At 53.9% G+C, this 15,438-nt stretch overlaps 1 protein-coding gene across 2 annotated transcripts; it reads right to left on the bottom strand.

Moving 5' to 3' along the window:
- Positions 1 to 1,350: 1,350 nt before the first annotated feature.
- On the bottom strand, positions 1,351 to 14,341 carry LOC136553992 (myosin-7). Of its 2 annotated transcripts, none has more exons than XM_066545777.1 (39): positions 14,141 to 14,341; positions 13,587 to 13,730; positions 13,005 to 13,161; positions 12,856 to 12,883; positions 12,516 to 12,627; positions 12,046 to 12,138; positions 11,858 to 11,921; positions 11,558 to 11,656; positions 11,364 to 11,467; positions 11,146 to 11,284; positions 10,943 to 11,061; positions 10,690 to 10,839; positions 10,345 to 10,515; positions 9,899 to 10,208; positions 9,748 to 9,815; positions 9,523 to 9,610; positions 9,281 to 9,398; positions 9,070 to 9,193; positions 8,742 to 8,878; positions 8,533 to 8,659; positions 8,291 to 8,419; positions 7,978 to 8,220; positions 7,454 to 7,630; positions 7,201 to 7,346; positions 7,018 to 7,108; positions 5,958 to 6,347; positions 5,742 to 5,868; positions 5,522 to 5,640; positions 5,036 to 5,232; positions 4,645 to 4,828; positions 4,251 to 4,416; positions 4,046 to 4,170; positions 3,656 to 3,964; positions 3,318 to 3,521; positions 2,988 to 3,113; positions 2,610 to 2,885; positions 2,041 to 2,136; positions 1,459 to 1,593; positions 1,351 to 1,371 (listed from the first exon to the last, which is right to left on the bottom strand). In XM_066545777.1, the coding sequence occupies exons 1-39, from the start codon at positions 14,339 to 14,341 to the stop codon at positions 1,351 to 1,353; spliced, it is 5,814 nt and encodes a 1,937-aa protein (XP_066401874.1). The 2 variants fall into 2 exon arrangements, with proteins under 2 accessions (XP_066401874.1, XP_066401882.1); XM_066545785.1 differs by having other exon boundaries at positions 1,351 to 1,368.
- Between the last annotated feature and the right edge of the window lie 1,097 nt (positions 14,342 to 15,438).

The raw sequence follows: 15,438 nt of genomic DNA, 5'->3' as shown, positions 1-15,438 counted from the left end.
GCCAGGTCTATATTGGGACACGACTGGAGAGGGGGGGAGATTGTTATCTCGTCCCCCCCCATCCAGTGAGGCGCCGTGGGGCCGCCAGGGGTCTGAGGGACGGGGCGGGAGGGGGGGTCTGGCTGCAGTCCCCGAACACCGTGTCCACTTTGTCATCAAGGAGGTGACAAGTGTTCCCGCGAGGTGACACATTCCCGCGGGCGGGGAGGTCCCCACCTCCCCATTGTGCCCCACAGATCCCCCTCTCCTGCCCCACAGACCACCTCCGCTGCATCACAGAGCCCTTACAGAGCCCCATAATTGCTCCATGGAGCCACAGAAAGTCTCCACAGATCCCCATAGAGTCTTTTTAGCGCCCCATAGAGTCCCCATAGGGCCCCACAGAGACATTACCACATTACCCCACCCTCCCCCGGCCCGAGTTCGCCGGGGGAGGGGAGCCGCCCGCACGCCGGGGTCCCCTGGGGTCCATCCTGCGGCGCCGCCAGGACCGGGAGGGATGGGGCAGCGACAGATGGACGGCGAGAGGGAGGGTGAGGGGGGAAGGGGGGAGGGACAGGGGATTTGGTGGGAAGGGACATGCAGGAGACAGAGGGACAATGGGACAGAGAACTTGCAGGGACCAGGGGGACATGGAGAAGGCAGAAGGACTGTGGGAGATGGAGGACACGGGGCTGGTGGGCAAAGAGGTGGTGGGGTGATGGATGGCAAGTCCAGAGCAATGGAGGGACAGGTCAGTAGGGAATGGGAGGCTGTGAGACATGGGGTGCGGTGGGATGGAGCAGCTGATGGCTAGGGGAACACTGACCAGGCCAGGACAGAGGGACCCCAGCACCTGCAGCAAGAGAAGGTGCAACCTCAGGAACCAAAACATGCCTGAGGGGCTCTGCCCCACATATGGGGATCCCAGATTCTGTCTCAGATGTGGTCCCCCCTTCCCCACCCCCACATCTGCCCCCAGATGTGTGTCTCCCCCCACAGGGATCTAGGCTGCTGTGGAGCAGGCTGAGGTTACACAACACCATGGGGCAGAGAGAGTATCTGCCCCACAGCAGATACACTGTGAGGCAGCCCAAGGTCGAGCTCATGGCTCACATCACATTGCACTGTGGGTCTGGTTGCATCACGCTGTGGGGCACACGGTGCTGCACACTGGTTGGTGATCTTGTGTGGGCTACAGACATCTTTTTGTGTGCCATGCCATGGGGAAACCCCACCCTCCCCACACAAACACAGCCCCACAAAAACTGATGCTGCTCAATGCTTTTTATTGGCTGACCAAGGTTAGGGGGCTGGGAGGGGGGGTGGGCCACTTGATGGTCCAGGGAATATTGTTGGAGGTCCAGAGCTTCACTCTTCATTGAGTCCCTTCTGATGGAGAATGAGAAAAATGGACTGTGAGCATGAGGAAGTTATGGGGCTGACATGGGGCAGCTGGAGGGCAGGGGAAAGTCCCACCTTGGCTCCAATGTCACGGCTCTTGGCCCGCAGCTTGTTGACCTGGGACTCGGCAATGTCAGCACGCTCCTCTGCCTCATCCAGCTCGTGCTGCGCCTTGCGGAACTTGGCCAGGTTGGTGTTGGCCTGTTCCTCCTGAGGGTGCAGGGACACCAGTGAGGCTCCCACACAGCTCTGTCTGGCCTCCTGCCACCCTGCCAGCTGTCCCTCCATCCTATCTTCTTATTGCTCCATCTGGCCCATCATGGACGCACCTGTCCTTCCAGACATCCCATCTTCCAGCCACCCAACCATCTCCTCAACAAACCATCCATCTAACATTCCATCCATCCATCCATCCATCCATCCATCCATCCATCCATCCATCCATCCATCCATCCATCCATCCATCCATCCAGCCCACCACCATCTCCACATGTCACGACCCACCCACTTTCTCTTGACCTACTCTCCTCACCCCCTGATACCCCACCCCGTGACCACCCCAAGGTCCCCTACTACTCCCCACATCCTCTCCCCCACCCCAATCCCAAAGTGTCCCCTGCTGGGGGGTGGTCCCACAGATGTCCCTCCAGTGCTCACCGCCTCCTCTGCCTGTCGCTTGTAGGCCTTGACCTTCATTTGGAGCTTGTCCACAAGGTCTTGGAGCCGGACCAGGTTCTTGCGGTCCTCTTCTGTCTGTGGGGTGAGAACATGTGGGTCAGGACAAGATCCTACCTGTGCTTTGAATCACCACGAGAGCAGTGAGGGTCAGGAGACAGTTAATGATGTTCTTGGGGAGTGGAGCCTCTCTAGATCTTTGGGTGGCCTCAACTGTGGGGCAGAAAGTGGGTTGTCTCCTTTTGTGAAGGTATCTTCTTGCCCCTGATGAGGTCCCACCTGAGGGCCTGGATCATGCAGAGACCCCATGCATGCTGGGACACTGAGAGGTGGCCTGGGTGGTTCATGACCCAGACAATATTCTAGGTGCCACTACATATCAACAGTAGACAGTACACAGTATCAGACATACACACAGTGGGTGGTCTAGTTTACCCATGTCTGTCTGGCCAGCAGGTCAGCCATGTTCTAAGTCATGTTCAGCATGGGACATAAGGCCCTGGGGCCACAGGGAGAGTGGATGACCTCCAGGACCAGCTCAGACAACTCACCTGGTAGCTGAGTTCCTTGACACGACGCTCGGACTTGCGGAGACCCTTGACACTCTCGGCATGGCGCTTCTGCTCAGCCTCCAGCTCATTCTCCAGCTCCCGCACACGAGCCTCCAGCTTCTGCAGCTGCTTCTTGCCCCCTTTGAGGGCCAGTTGCTCGGCCTCATCCAGCCTCATCTGCAGGTCCTTGATGGTCTGCTCCATGTTCTTCTTCATCCGTTCCAGATGGGCACTGGTGTCCTGCTCCTTCTTCAGCTCCTCTGCCATCATGGCCGCCTGCCCAAGGAGAGAAGCAAGCAGGGAAGGAGGACCAAAGCATGCTCTCCTTCACCCTCCAGTGGAAGGTGTCCTAGACATAGGTCCCACCATGGCACTCACATCAGTGATGGCTTTCTTGGCCTTCTCCTCAGCATTCCTGCACTCCTGGATGGCCTCTTCCACCTCTGTCTGCAGCTGGGAGATGTCAGCCTCCATCTTCTTCTTCTGGTTGATGAGGCTGGTGTTCTGGAGTTAGAGGAGGGGATCTCAGGAGGTGTCTCTTGAACTGCTGACCCATCCTTCTTCAACCCCCCAGTACTTAATGCCCCCCAACTCCCTTCCAACTCTGCAGGCTTAAAGGATCTGGAGATCTTGGTAACTCAACCCATTAGAAGCCCACATGCATTGGATGGAGGTGACCTCTATGCTTGAAGGTGTGTGATGTCTCACCTGTGAGTGGAGAAGCTGGACCCTCTCGCTGGCCTCAATCAGCTCCTGCTCAGCCAACTTGCGGGCCCTCTCAGTCTGTTCCACCACTGCCCGCAGCTCCTCCAGCTCTGACTGCAGAAGGTTGTTTCTCCTCTCCACGATGGCAATATTCTCCTTCAGGTCCTCATTGACCCGTACCATGTCATCCAGCTGCAGTTGGGTGTCCTACAAGGTGGCATGGGGGAAGAGGGTGAGTGGGGATGGTGGGGAAGTGACTCAAGGTCTACTTTTCTTCCGCTCTGGGGTGGTGGGACCTACTACATGTCAACATGCTTATGGGATAGAAGTGTGATGGGTACCTTGAGGCAGCCCTGCAGTGTCTTGACTTGCTTCTGAGCCTCAGCAGCCACGCGATTGGCATGGCTGAGCTGAATCTCCATCTCATTGAGGTCACCCTCCATCTTCTTCTTCAGCCTCAGGGCCTCATTGCGGCTCCGGGTCTCAGCATCCAGCGAGGTCTGCAGTGAGTCCACCACCCGCAGGTGATTGCGCTTGGCCTGCTCCATCTCCTCATCCTTCTCGGCCAGCTTGCGCTCATAATCTGCCTTGACCTGGTTGAACTCCAGTTGGGCCCTCAGGATCTTTCCCTCCTCATGCTCCAGAGAGGCCTGGTGGAGACAGAGAGAAATTAGAGGGACACAGAGAAGACTTGGACAATGTGGGACTCATGGAGATGTGATTTGGCTCACCTCAGCCTCCTCTAATGCAGCTTGGAGCTCCAGTTTCTCAGCATCCAGCTGCTTCCGGACCTTCTCCAGTTCGTGGATGGTCTTGTGGCTGCCACCCAGCTGCTCCGTCAGGTCCGAGATCTCCTCTGCCCAGATGATAACCAATCAGACTTGGTGGAAAGTGGTGGAATACAAAAAGATGGGCAGGGAAAGCCCACGGTCTCACCTTGGAGATTCTTGTTTTCCCTCTTTAAAGTCTCTAAGTGATCAAGTGACTCCTCATAAGCGTTTTTCAGCTTGAAGAGCTCAGTGCTGAGGGACCTGGCCTCTTTCTGCGATGCTTCCAACTCCACCTGTGACTCTTCAAACTTCTGCTTCCACTCAGACAAGATCTATGAAGACATCACCTGCTCAGCTGCTGCTTTGCCCTTGAAGAACCCCCTTTCCATCCTCTTCCTCCTTTCCCCAATTCTCTCCTGAAAGAGACTTGAGGCTCTGCTAAAGCATGGCCCTTGAAAGCTGTTCAGATTTCTTTTTGACTTCTCCTGCCTTTTTTTGATTCACACATTTCTCTACCCCCTTCCCACCCTTCTCCTTCCATCATTTCTTGGTCCTCTCACCTTGTCAAAGTTTCTCTGCTTCTTGTCTAATGCAGCTGCTGCTGCATTTGACCGCTCCAGGTCTGCCATGAGATCTTCAATCTCATTTTGCAGTCGGTGTTTGGTCTTCTCCAGGGAGGAACACTTGGCATTGACCGCCTCTACCGCCTCCTCAGCCTCCTGTAGCCGCTGGGCCAGCTTCTTCCTGACGTGGGAGAAAACCTGGCTGTGGTGACCCATGGACTAAGTGGGCTAACTCAAAACTTCTTCCACCCACTGGTTAGCTGAGGCTCTGCTCTGGTTCTCCTCTACTATCTCCAGATTATTATACTTTCTCCAGATCCTTGTACTGTAGAAGAGTCTCCACTTCCCCGTGCCCCACAGAAGCTCCCTTCATGGGGAGATGACTCACTTGGCCTCCTCCAGTTCCTCAGTGCGCTGGATGGCATCTGTCTCATACTTGGTCCTCCACTGTGCCACCTCAGAGTTGGCCTTGGAGAGTGAGCGCTGGAGCTCAGCCTTGGCCTCTGTCTCCTCCTCATACTGCTCCCTCAGAAGGTCGCAGTCATGCCGGGCTGACTGCAGGGCATGGGCCAGTGCATTCTTGGCCTGGGAGGGGAGACAGTTACAAGGTGAGGAGAAGTTGGGTCCATATCAAGTTGAGCTATACTGGCATTCTCCAACTCCAACTGCCTAGTTACCAACCAACCAACCCAACCCAACCCAACCCAACCAACCTCCCTGTAATTCACCAGCACTACTGAATTTCTGAGGACCCTCGATTCATTTCCTCCTACTATGAGGGTAGGCTCATGATGCACTTCTCAATCCCAGACCAACCACATCCTTGGCACTGGAGGTGCCTTTCAGCCTCACTGACCCCCCAACAAAGCCCTACCTTCACTTCTTCCTCTAGCTGCCTCTTGAGGTCCTCCAGCTGTTGGGTGTAGGTGAGTTTCCCTCGTGTCATCTGGTTGATGAAGGCTTCCTTCTCCTCCAGCTGCCTAGAAAGCTCACCTGTCAGGTGGAATGGCAGATAATCAGTTTCAAGACACACCCCAAAGCCACCCCACTGGGCAAGAGTTAGGCAGTTGGGTTAGGAAGAGCAAGACCCTCACCATTCTCAGTCTGGAGCTTGGCTCGTTGAGTGGTGAGGTCATTGACCATGCGTTGAGCCTCTTCGGACTTGGTCCGGTGCTCATTCATCTGATCTTCCATGGTGCGGCACATCTTCTCCAGGTTGGCCTACAAGCAGGAAGGGCAGAAAGATGAAAGGGAACATTGAGAGGGCAGTGGAAGTGTTCTTCCTTCATGGCTGGAGGCCTGTTTCCTACCTTGGCTTTTATCAGTTGCTCCATGTTGGAGCCGACATCATCCAGCTCCAGCTTGAGCTCACTCTTCTCCTTCTCCAGCTTCTGCTTGACGCGCTGTAAGTTGTCGATCTGCTCGCTGAGCTCGGCCACACTGTCGGCGTGCTTCTTGCGCAGTGCAGCAGCTGTGGCCTCATGCTGCAGTGTGGCCTCCTCCAGGTCCCGCCGCATCTTCTGGAACTCTGCCTCCCGCTTCTTGTTGAGCTCGATCTGCACTGATGTGGCACCACCTGCCTCCTCCAGCCGCTCGCTGATCTCCTCTAGCTCTCGTGACAGGTCTGAGCGCAGCTTCTCCACCTTGGCTCTGCCTGTCCGCTCTGCTTCCAGCTCCTCCTCCAGCTCCTCAATCCGTGCCTGTGTTCCAGGGATGAACATGTTTTCAGTGGGCTTGGTTTCACTCAACTCCTCCACTCAACTCAGCCAATCAAGCTGGAGAGTGTTTAAGTCAATTCAAGTCAACCCAACCACCTGTAGACTCTTCAGCTCAACCCAGACAGCTGTAGACCCTTCACCTCTATCAGTCTCAATCCCATCCAGTTCTTTTCAACCTAGTCAAGATCTGAGCTCTCCAGATCAACCTGGCCTTGTTTGAAGACACTCCACCTTCTCAAATTACCTTGAGGTTCTTCAACTCAACTGGTCTTGAGGACATTCCAATTGATCCATTCTAATTGGACTAACAGACAACTCAGCACAAACTTCTCTAGGGACATTGGAATGAATGTGACTCAACCCAGGTGGTCTGCTCAGCTCAGAAGATTCTACCCAAGATGCTCCCTACACCCCAAGCACTCCAAACCCATGGGTTCAGCTCAACCCCCATGAGGGCCAACCTGTCTAGGAGCCCATGAGTCATTTCAAAGCAATAAATGACAGGGAGGTTCTGGGACAAGGGATATGCCATGGGCTTCCAACCTCAGGTGGATGGCATACTGGTTTAGGTTCTTCTCAAAAAATATGAAGAAGATAATGGGGAGGACCAGTTCCTCCTTCTGCTTGACCCCCAAGCTGAAGCCCACCTCACCTGAAGTTCTTTGAGCTTCTTCTGGAGCTGGGCTGCAACTGCTTGCTCATCCTCAATTCTGGCGTTGAGGGCATTGAGCTCAAAGTCTTTCCTAGGTGTGGGGAGAAACACCAGTAAGTCATCCTTCTGAGTGCTCAGCAGAGGTGTTAGAGGTAAAGAACAAGAAAGTGTGCAGGCCCTTACTTTTTCAGCCTCTCGTCCAGTTGTTGCTTGTCATTCTCCAGGTCCATGATATTCTCCTGAGCCAACTTCAAATCACCTTCCAGCTTCCTTTTGGCCCGTTCCAGGTCCATCCGAATCTTCTTCTCTTGCTCCAGTGAACTCTCCAGCTGCAAGTGAGGAAGAGACACACCCATCAGCCCCCAGAAACTCACACTCCAGAAGGACTTCCACACCCCAAGGGACCAGTTATGTGCCTGTCATGGACTATACTCACGTCATCCACTTGCTGTTCCAGCTTGACTTTGGCCTTTGTCAATGTGTTGACCTTGTCTTCCTCTGCCTGCAGGTCATCCAGTGCTTGCTGGTGAGATTCTTGCAGGGCTTTCTTCTCCTTTGTTAGCTTGACGATGGTTTCATCCAGCCCAGCCATCTCCTCTGTGAGGTTCTTGACCTGCAGGAGGAGAAATATCAGGCCTCCAGCTTGGTACCAGAGGTAGGACAAGAGACAGGAGGTTGTTTTTGCTCTTTGTGAAGCTGGGTCTGAGTCAGGAGATGCAGGAAAACACAACCAGCCTTGGTTCTTGGTGATGCAATCCAACCAGTCTTACATTATCACAATCCAACCCAAGAAGTTTTGGGTCTTCATGACCCTCCAGCCTTGAATTTGGCAGCCCAAACAGCCTTGATTCTTGGCAACTCAGCCCAGCCAGCCTTGGGTCTTCACCAGACTCTATGCACTTTGGCTTGAGTCAGCTCAGTTCCCCACAGTTTGAGGTCAAGATGTCTCCCCACCCTCACCTTGTTCTCAGTGGCGTGTTTCTCCTTTTCCACTTTGGCCAATGACAACTCCAGGTCATCAATGTCCTTCTTCAGCTCTGAGCATTCATCCTCCAGCTTCCTTTTCTTTGCTGTCAACTCAGCATTCATCTCCTCCTCATCCTCCATCCGCTCAGTCATCTCCTTCACCTTGGCCTCCAGCTGGATCTTGTTCTTGATCAGCTGGTCACAGCGCTCCTCAGCATCAGCCAGGTTGTCTTGCTCCTGGAAGGGATAAGCTTGGTTTGAGATGAATGAAAAAGGAGCATGGGGCTGGGATATCTAGGTCACTCACAGCCTGCACTTGGAGCTGAAGGTCATTCTTCTCCTGCAGCATGGAGACCATCTTCTCCTCTAGCTCCTTCCGCCGGGCTTCTGACTTCTCTAAGGCCTCCTTCAGCCGCCCAAACTCTTCTTTCATGTTCTGTGGGAGGCACAAAGGTGCCACGTAAATCTCATTTCTCCTTTTTTGTCCCCACCTACCATTTACTCTCTCCATCCACCCACCCACCTTCCCTACCCATGGCCCTGTCCTACCTGCATCTCTTTCTCCGTCTCAGCACTCTTCAACAAGGGCTTGATCTTGAAGTAGAGTTTCATCCAAGGCCAGTTCTTCACCCCCATGAAGGCCCTGATGTTCCACTGGATCACCAGCAATGAGTCTCTGGAGAAGCCACATCAAGAAGTGGATCACCAGGGGCTTCCATTCAACATGGATGCAACACCATCTCCATCTCACCACCTACCTGCGCTCTAGGATCTTCTTGAACTCCTGACGGGACAGGAAACCACGGACTTGGGCTTGCAAGCGGGTCATGATCCGGGCCAGGCGCTCATCCCTCATCTCCTCCAGCAGCCCCAGCAGCCCAGCCTTGAAGAAGACCTTTGAGGAAAGATGAAGATAAGTGCTGCTGGCATTTGAAGGCATGATGGAGGGATGGGTAGTGGTGTGGATGGAAGGACCTCAGATGGGCACGTGGACAAGCAGATGATGGGACCACAGAGTCCATCTCGTCCCACCATGAAAACCTGGTGGATGATGGGACCACCAGAACTGAGATCAAGTGACCTCACCTTGGTGTGTCCAAATTTGTACTGGTTGTGGTCAATATCAAGGGATCCCAGGAGCTTCTCAGCGCCCTTGCGACTGTCAATGAACTGTCCCTCAGGGATGGCAGCAGGGTTCAGGATGCGGTACCTGGTGACCAGAAAGGACAGGAAACGTCTGAATTCAGTCCCAGTGGGGCTGTCCATCACATTCCCACATTTTCTCCTCTGTGCCTACCGCTGTCGGAAGTCCCCATAGAGGATGCGATTGGGAAAGCCCTTGCGGCAGATGCGGATGCCCTCTAGCACTCCATTGCAGCGAAGCTGGTGCATTACCAGGGGGTTGTTCATCACACCTGGTGGGTCATCAAGACTGGTGAGTCAAGGCCTGCCCCAGAGCACTGCAGCACCGCTCCCCACCACCACCTCTGGCCAGAGCCCAGCAGTATCCTCTGGATCAACCCTCAGGGATTGGCTCACCAGGAGACTTAGTCTCATTGGGGATGATGCAGCGGACGAAATGAGGGTGGGTAGACCGCAGGTTGGTCATCAACTTGTTGAGATTCTCCTGAACAATGGAGGAGGAGATGATGAAGGGAATGAAGACACCCCCCAGCCTGTCCCACCAAGGGTTATCCCTTGCCCTGGTACATGTTTTCCAGGCTCACACACCCTGGAATCCACCAATAACCCTTGAATGCTCACCCGATGCAGGGCAGAGACAGTTTGGAAGGAGGAACCTTTCTTCTTAGCTCCTTTCCCCTTCTCCACAGCTGTTGGAGAAGAAGAGAGCATGAGATAGGACAGGGACAGGGTGGAAAGAACCCCAGATGCTGAGGAAAGGGGTTCCTCTTACGTGCATCAGCCCCAGCATAGTTGGCAAAGAGGTTGGCCAAGAGCTTCAGGGCTGATTTCTGGTAGAGCCCCACCACTGTCTCATTGAGGGGGTCCTTGTTCTTCTGCAGCCACCCGATGATGTTGTAGTCCACTGTGCCAGCATAGTGAATAAGGGCAAAGTGGGCCTCTGGCTTCCCCTTGATGTTTCGTGGCTTCCCAAAGTTGGCTGACTTGCCCAGGTGATTATCAAAGAGCTTGGCCTTGAAGGTCATGTCCGTGGCCTTGGGAAACATGCACTCCTCCTCCAGGATGGACATAATCCCCATGGGCTAGGAATAAGAGACCTTGTTGGCTACAGTGAACAGCAAGTACAACCCAACTGGTCAAAGAACTTTGGGGTTCCTGCCAAGCTGCAAAAAAAAGGGCCCTTCCCCAGCCCACACAAGACCCTGGGGGAGGTGGTACCTTCTCAATGAGGTCAATGCAGGCCTGGAGATCCATGCCAAAGTCAATGAACTCCCACTCAATGCCCTCCTTCTTGTATTCCTCCTGCTCCAGCACAAACATGTGGTGGTTGAAAAACTGCTGCAGCTTCTCATTGGTGAAGTTGATGCAGAGCTGCTCAAAGCTGTTGAACTGGGGAAGGAGAGAGGAGATAGCCAGTGGGGTTAACAGTACAACTAATATGTTCAGCGGGTCAACCTGAGCCCCAGCAGGGTCAACACAAGTGAAAACAAAGTCATCTGACCATCCAGTATGATTAAATCTACATCCAATGGAGTCAACACAACACAGTCAACCAGGGCTTACATCAAAGATTTCAAAGCCAGCAATGTCCAGCACACCAATGAAGTACTGCCGTGGCTGCTTGGTCTCCAGTGAATTGTTGATCCTGGTTACCATCCAGTTGAACATCTTCTCATACACGGCTTTGGCCAAGGCTCCGACAGCATAAATCACCTGGAAGAAGGATGCTCCACCAGTAAGAGGGCCTCTTGGTGTTCTCCTTGCTGGAGATGGCACCATGTCGCCCCAAAAGGAAGACATTTTGTGTCATACTCACCTGCTGGACATTCTGCCCCTTGGTGACATACTCATTGCCCACCTTGACCCGAGGATGGCACAACCCCTTGAGAAGATCAGCTGAGTTCAGCCCCATTAGGTAAGCTGACTTGTCTGCCTCTGAGGATGAAGAAGTGAAAATATGAACCTGAAAGGATCGTGGAGTTCACCCGAGTTTCCACCTCAACCTTGGTTGTACCCAACCTTCTGTGCCATCTGGTTCTGCCTGCTCTTCCCGTTGTTTCTGCTTGAACTTCATGTTGCCGAAGTGCATGATGGCTCCTGTCAGTTTATAGATGGAGTTCTTCTCCTCTGGAGTGAATCCCAGGACATCAAAGGCACTCTGTGGGGCAAAAATGTGTTCAAGATCTTCTACAGCCCACAGAGACACATACACACTGCCTGATGGCCTCCCATCTCACATCTGTGGCCAGCAGCTCCTCCCCATCATCAATGGATGGAACTGTGGTCTCTCCTTGGGAGATGAAGGCATAGTCGTAGGGGTTGTTGGTCACCAGCATCATGTCTGAAAGGAGAAAAAGAGGTTGGGACAGGCAGGTCCCAAAAGGGGTGAGGGATCAGGTATTTATGGGATCAGGTTGGCAGCATAGCTCACCCAGCAGCTCTGGCTTCTTATTGGAGAGGATCTGGTAGTAAATGTGGTAGTTTCTTTCAGCCTTCAGCTGGAAGATCACACGGGACTTCTCCAGGAGGTCTGGGATGGGAATGAAGAGAAGATGAGTGGAATTTGGGATGAGGAGATAGAGGGTGAGATGGATGAATGGAGGGAGGCTTGAGGACGTGGAAGGGTAGATGAATGGTGGCATGAGGAGAAGGATGGACAGGTGGATGGAGAGATAGAGGAAGGCATGGTGGACAACAAGATGTCCTCTCATGGAGCCCTCAGCCTACTCACAGGTCTCAATGTCAGCTGATGCCAACTTCCCAGTGGCCCCAAAATGGATCCGGATAAACTTTCCCTGGAAGAATAGTGGAAGGAGGTGGAGATAGCCACCTTTTCCCAGAACACCCCAACCCACAGACTCTTCCCCACAGACTCCACCCCCTAGACTCTTCCTTACAGACACCACCCCCAACACTCACAAATCGGGATGAGTTGTCATTCCGGACAGTTTTGGCATTGCCAAAGGCTTCCAAGGCAGGGTTGGCCTGGATGATTTGGTCCTCCAGGGTGCCCTGGATGGAGTGGGACAGTGTCAGGGGGCTTCTCACAGTAAGATGCAGGGGATGAAGGGTGTGAGGTTTAAATGGATGGGAGAACACAGTGAAGGTTTTAGCAGGTGGTCAGGTTGGTGGACAGAGATGTGTGTTGATGCTGTGAGTGGATGGAGAGACAGTTAGTTGGTTGGATGGGGGTGAGACAGATGAATGGAAGGTTGGTTGGTTGGTTGGTTGGTTGGTTGGTTGGTTGGTTGGTTGGTTGGTTGGTTTGTTGGATTTTTGGGTGTTTGGTTTGGTAATTGTTTGGGTGGTTGATTGTGTCATTGGTTGGACAGACAGGCAGCAGAATGTTGCCACACCCCAGGGTGTCATGCCCCACCTACTGCCCTTACCTTGCCCGGGGCCCCCGCCTCCTTCTTGCCACGGTCACCAATGGCAGCGATGACAGCAAAGTACTGGATGACCCTCTTGGTGTTCACAGTCTTCCCCGCCCCGGATTCTCCGCTGAAGGTAGCCAAGGAGAGCAATGGTTGGGTACTGGTGGTATGGTGCTGGGGGTGGGAACTCACTGGGGAGGGATGGATAATGGACCTCCCCAAACAAGTCCATGTAGTAATAAAGGGTTGGCCAGTGGGGATGACTTCAAGACGGAAGGGGAGGGGCTGTGTGCCAGGTGGGGGGGTCTTAGCTGTGAGCAGGATTAAGAGAGCGTTTACAGATGAGATTACTCACGTGATGAGGATGGATTGGTTCTCCCGGTCTGGTGGGATAAAGAGAAGAAACATGAGGTTCTGAAGCCCACCTTGGCTCTGCTCCACCTCTCCTGCTCCTCAAAAAGGACCAGGGAATATGGTTATGGGGTCCCTGCAGAAGGTCCCTACCTGTCAGCATGTTCTGGTAGGCATTGTCAGAGATGGAGAAGATGTGGGGCGGAGCTTCACTCCGCTTCTTTCCCCTGTAGGCAGCCACCACCTCGGCATTGTAGACAGGCAACCACTTGTAGGGGTTGACAGTCACACAGAAGAGCCCCGAGTAAGTCTGGAGAAAGGAGCAGGTTGGTCAGAGTCAGAAGGTGCTATCCCACCAGGTGGTCCAAGGGACGTCTTGTGGCTAGGCAATGTCTTGGGTTTAGATCACCCCTGTGGTCTGGAGATGGGACCTTCAGGTCTGGAGATGGGACATCTTGGATATGGGGGACCAAAGAGGTCTGGAGAGAGGATGTCCCAATTCTGGGCGGCCCATGTGATCTGGAGAAGGGACATTGTGGTTTTTAGTGGCCCAAAGGGTCGGGGATATCTTGGATCTGGGTGGCTCAAGGGGTGTATAGAAGGATCATCCCAGTTATAGGTGGACCATGAGATCTGGAGAAGGGACAATTTGCACCTATGTGGCCCACGGGGTCTACAGAAGGGGTGTCTGAGTTCTGGATGGGGTCTGAAGAACCTCATGGGCTCACAACTCACATAGATCATCCAAGATGCGTAGCGGTCCTTGAGGTTGTAAAGGACGGCGGGCTCATGGAGGAACGTCAGCATGGCCATGTCCTCAATCTTGTCGAACTTGGGGGGGTTCTGCTGCATGATCTGGTCCTCCTTGACCGTCACTGTCTGCTCAAGGTAAGGAGGACCCCATGGAGCAGGAACACAGGGCAAGGAGTTGCCCCAGTTGTTCCCTCCCAAAGGGCTGGGAGCTGGGCATCTTAGTGCTCACTTGAGAGCCAGAGGAGGTCTAGGTGTCCCTCAAGTGGTATAGAAGATGTTTTGGGGTCTGGGTGTCTCTGGGGTAATAGAGGAGGTTGGATGGGGTCTAACTGTGCAGTGGGTTCTGGGAAAGGTGGAGCAGGGTCTGGGTATTTCCTGGGTTCTAGAGAAGATGCTGTGGAATCTGAGCATCCAGTGGGTGCTGGAGAAGGCACGTTGGGGTCTAGATGTTTCTTGGGTTCTAGAGAAGGTGGATTGGGTTCTTTGTGTCCCATGTGGGTATTCTGGTGTCCCAGGTGTAGCTGGGGTCCCCCCACCTTGCCATGTTCAGTCTCAGCAGTGATCTTGGAGCCCTCACGGCTGACAATGGTGGCCTTGACAAATTCCTCCTTTTCATCAGGGACGAAGATGTCCTTCTTCAGGTCGAAGGGGCGGGTCTGGGCAGCCAGCCGTTCCTTCTCCGACTTGCGGAGATAGGGGGCAGCCTCCCCAAATTCAGCCATCTCCACATCAGGCATGGTGACGTTGGACAGGGCTGGGTGGGGTAGGAAGGATCAGACCCTCCAAGTGCTACCAGTTCCTCCCAGTTGACCACCCAAGCTCTTTCCTTGGTGAACCCATCATTCCCTGTTCTTCTCCACATCTACCACTTCCACCTGGTCAACCCAACTCCTTCATTCCTCCCCCGTGCTCCCAGTTCCTCTCCAATGGCCCCACTCCTCCCAGCTGGCCTATCCCAAGTCCATCTTCAGTGCTTCCATTATCTAGAGTTCCCTCTCAATGCTTCCAGTTCCTCTCCAGTGTTCCCAGTCAGCCCCATCCAAAGTCCATCCTTGGTGATCTCATCTTCTCCCGTTCTTCTCCAGTGCTCCCAGTTCCTTTACAGTGCTCCTAGTTCCTGCCAGTCCTCATCTCCATCCCAAGTTCCTTCTTGGAAGTACCAGTGCCCTCCCCAGTTCTCCCTGTTCCTTGCAGTGCCTCACACTGCCTGCCCTTTATCCCACCCCAACACCTTCCAGTACCCCCCAGTACTCCTGCGTCCCTCCCAGTCCTTTCCAATTCCCTACAGACCCTTCCGGTATCATCCCAGACCCTCCCAGACACCCCCAGTCTCCCCAGTCACCCCTCAGTTCCTTCCACTACTCAGCCCCACCTCTCTCTGTGATCTCCGAGTCAGGGGGTGACAGTGCAGACTCAGGGCGGTTCTGGTCCTGCTCCGGGACACAACAACCCCCCCACAGTATGTCCCAGTATGTCCCAGTATATCCCAATATGTCCAATTACATCCCAGCATCCCTGCCCAGCCCCACCAGTACTTCTCTTGTACACCATCACACAGACAAACAGACAGACATACACACACACACACACACAGAGTACTGCTCAGTAAGTTCCAGTACCCCCCTAGGATTTATCCAGTACCCTCCCTCCTCCCCCAGTATCACTCCAGTCCCTCCCAGTTACCACATGAACTCTCCCAGCATCATCCCAGTCCCACCCTGTTTCCCTACAGATGCTCCCAGTATCACCCCAGTCTCCTGCAAAGACCCTCCCAGTTCCTTCCTAGATCCTCCCAGTCCCTCCCAGTTCCCCTATAGACCCTCCCAGTATAATC

The sequence above is a fragment of the Molothrus aeneus genome, chromosome 1, assembly GCF_037042795.1.
Source record: "Molothrus aeneus isolate 106 chromosome 1, BPBGC_Maene_1.0, whole genome shotgun sequence".
NCBI lineage: Eukaryota > Metazoa > Chordata > Aves > Passeriformes > Icteridae > Molothrus > Molothrus aeneus.
This window is presented reverse-complemented; position numbering and strand designations above follow the sequence as displayed.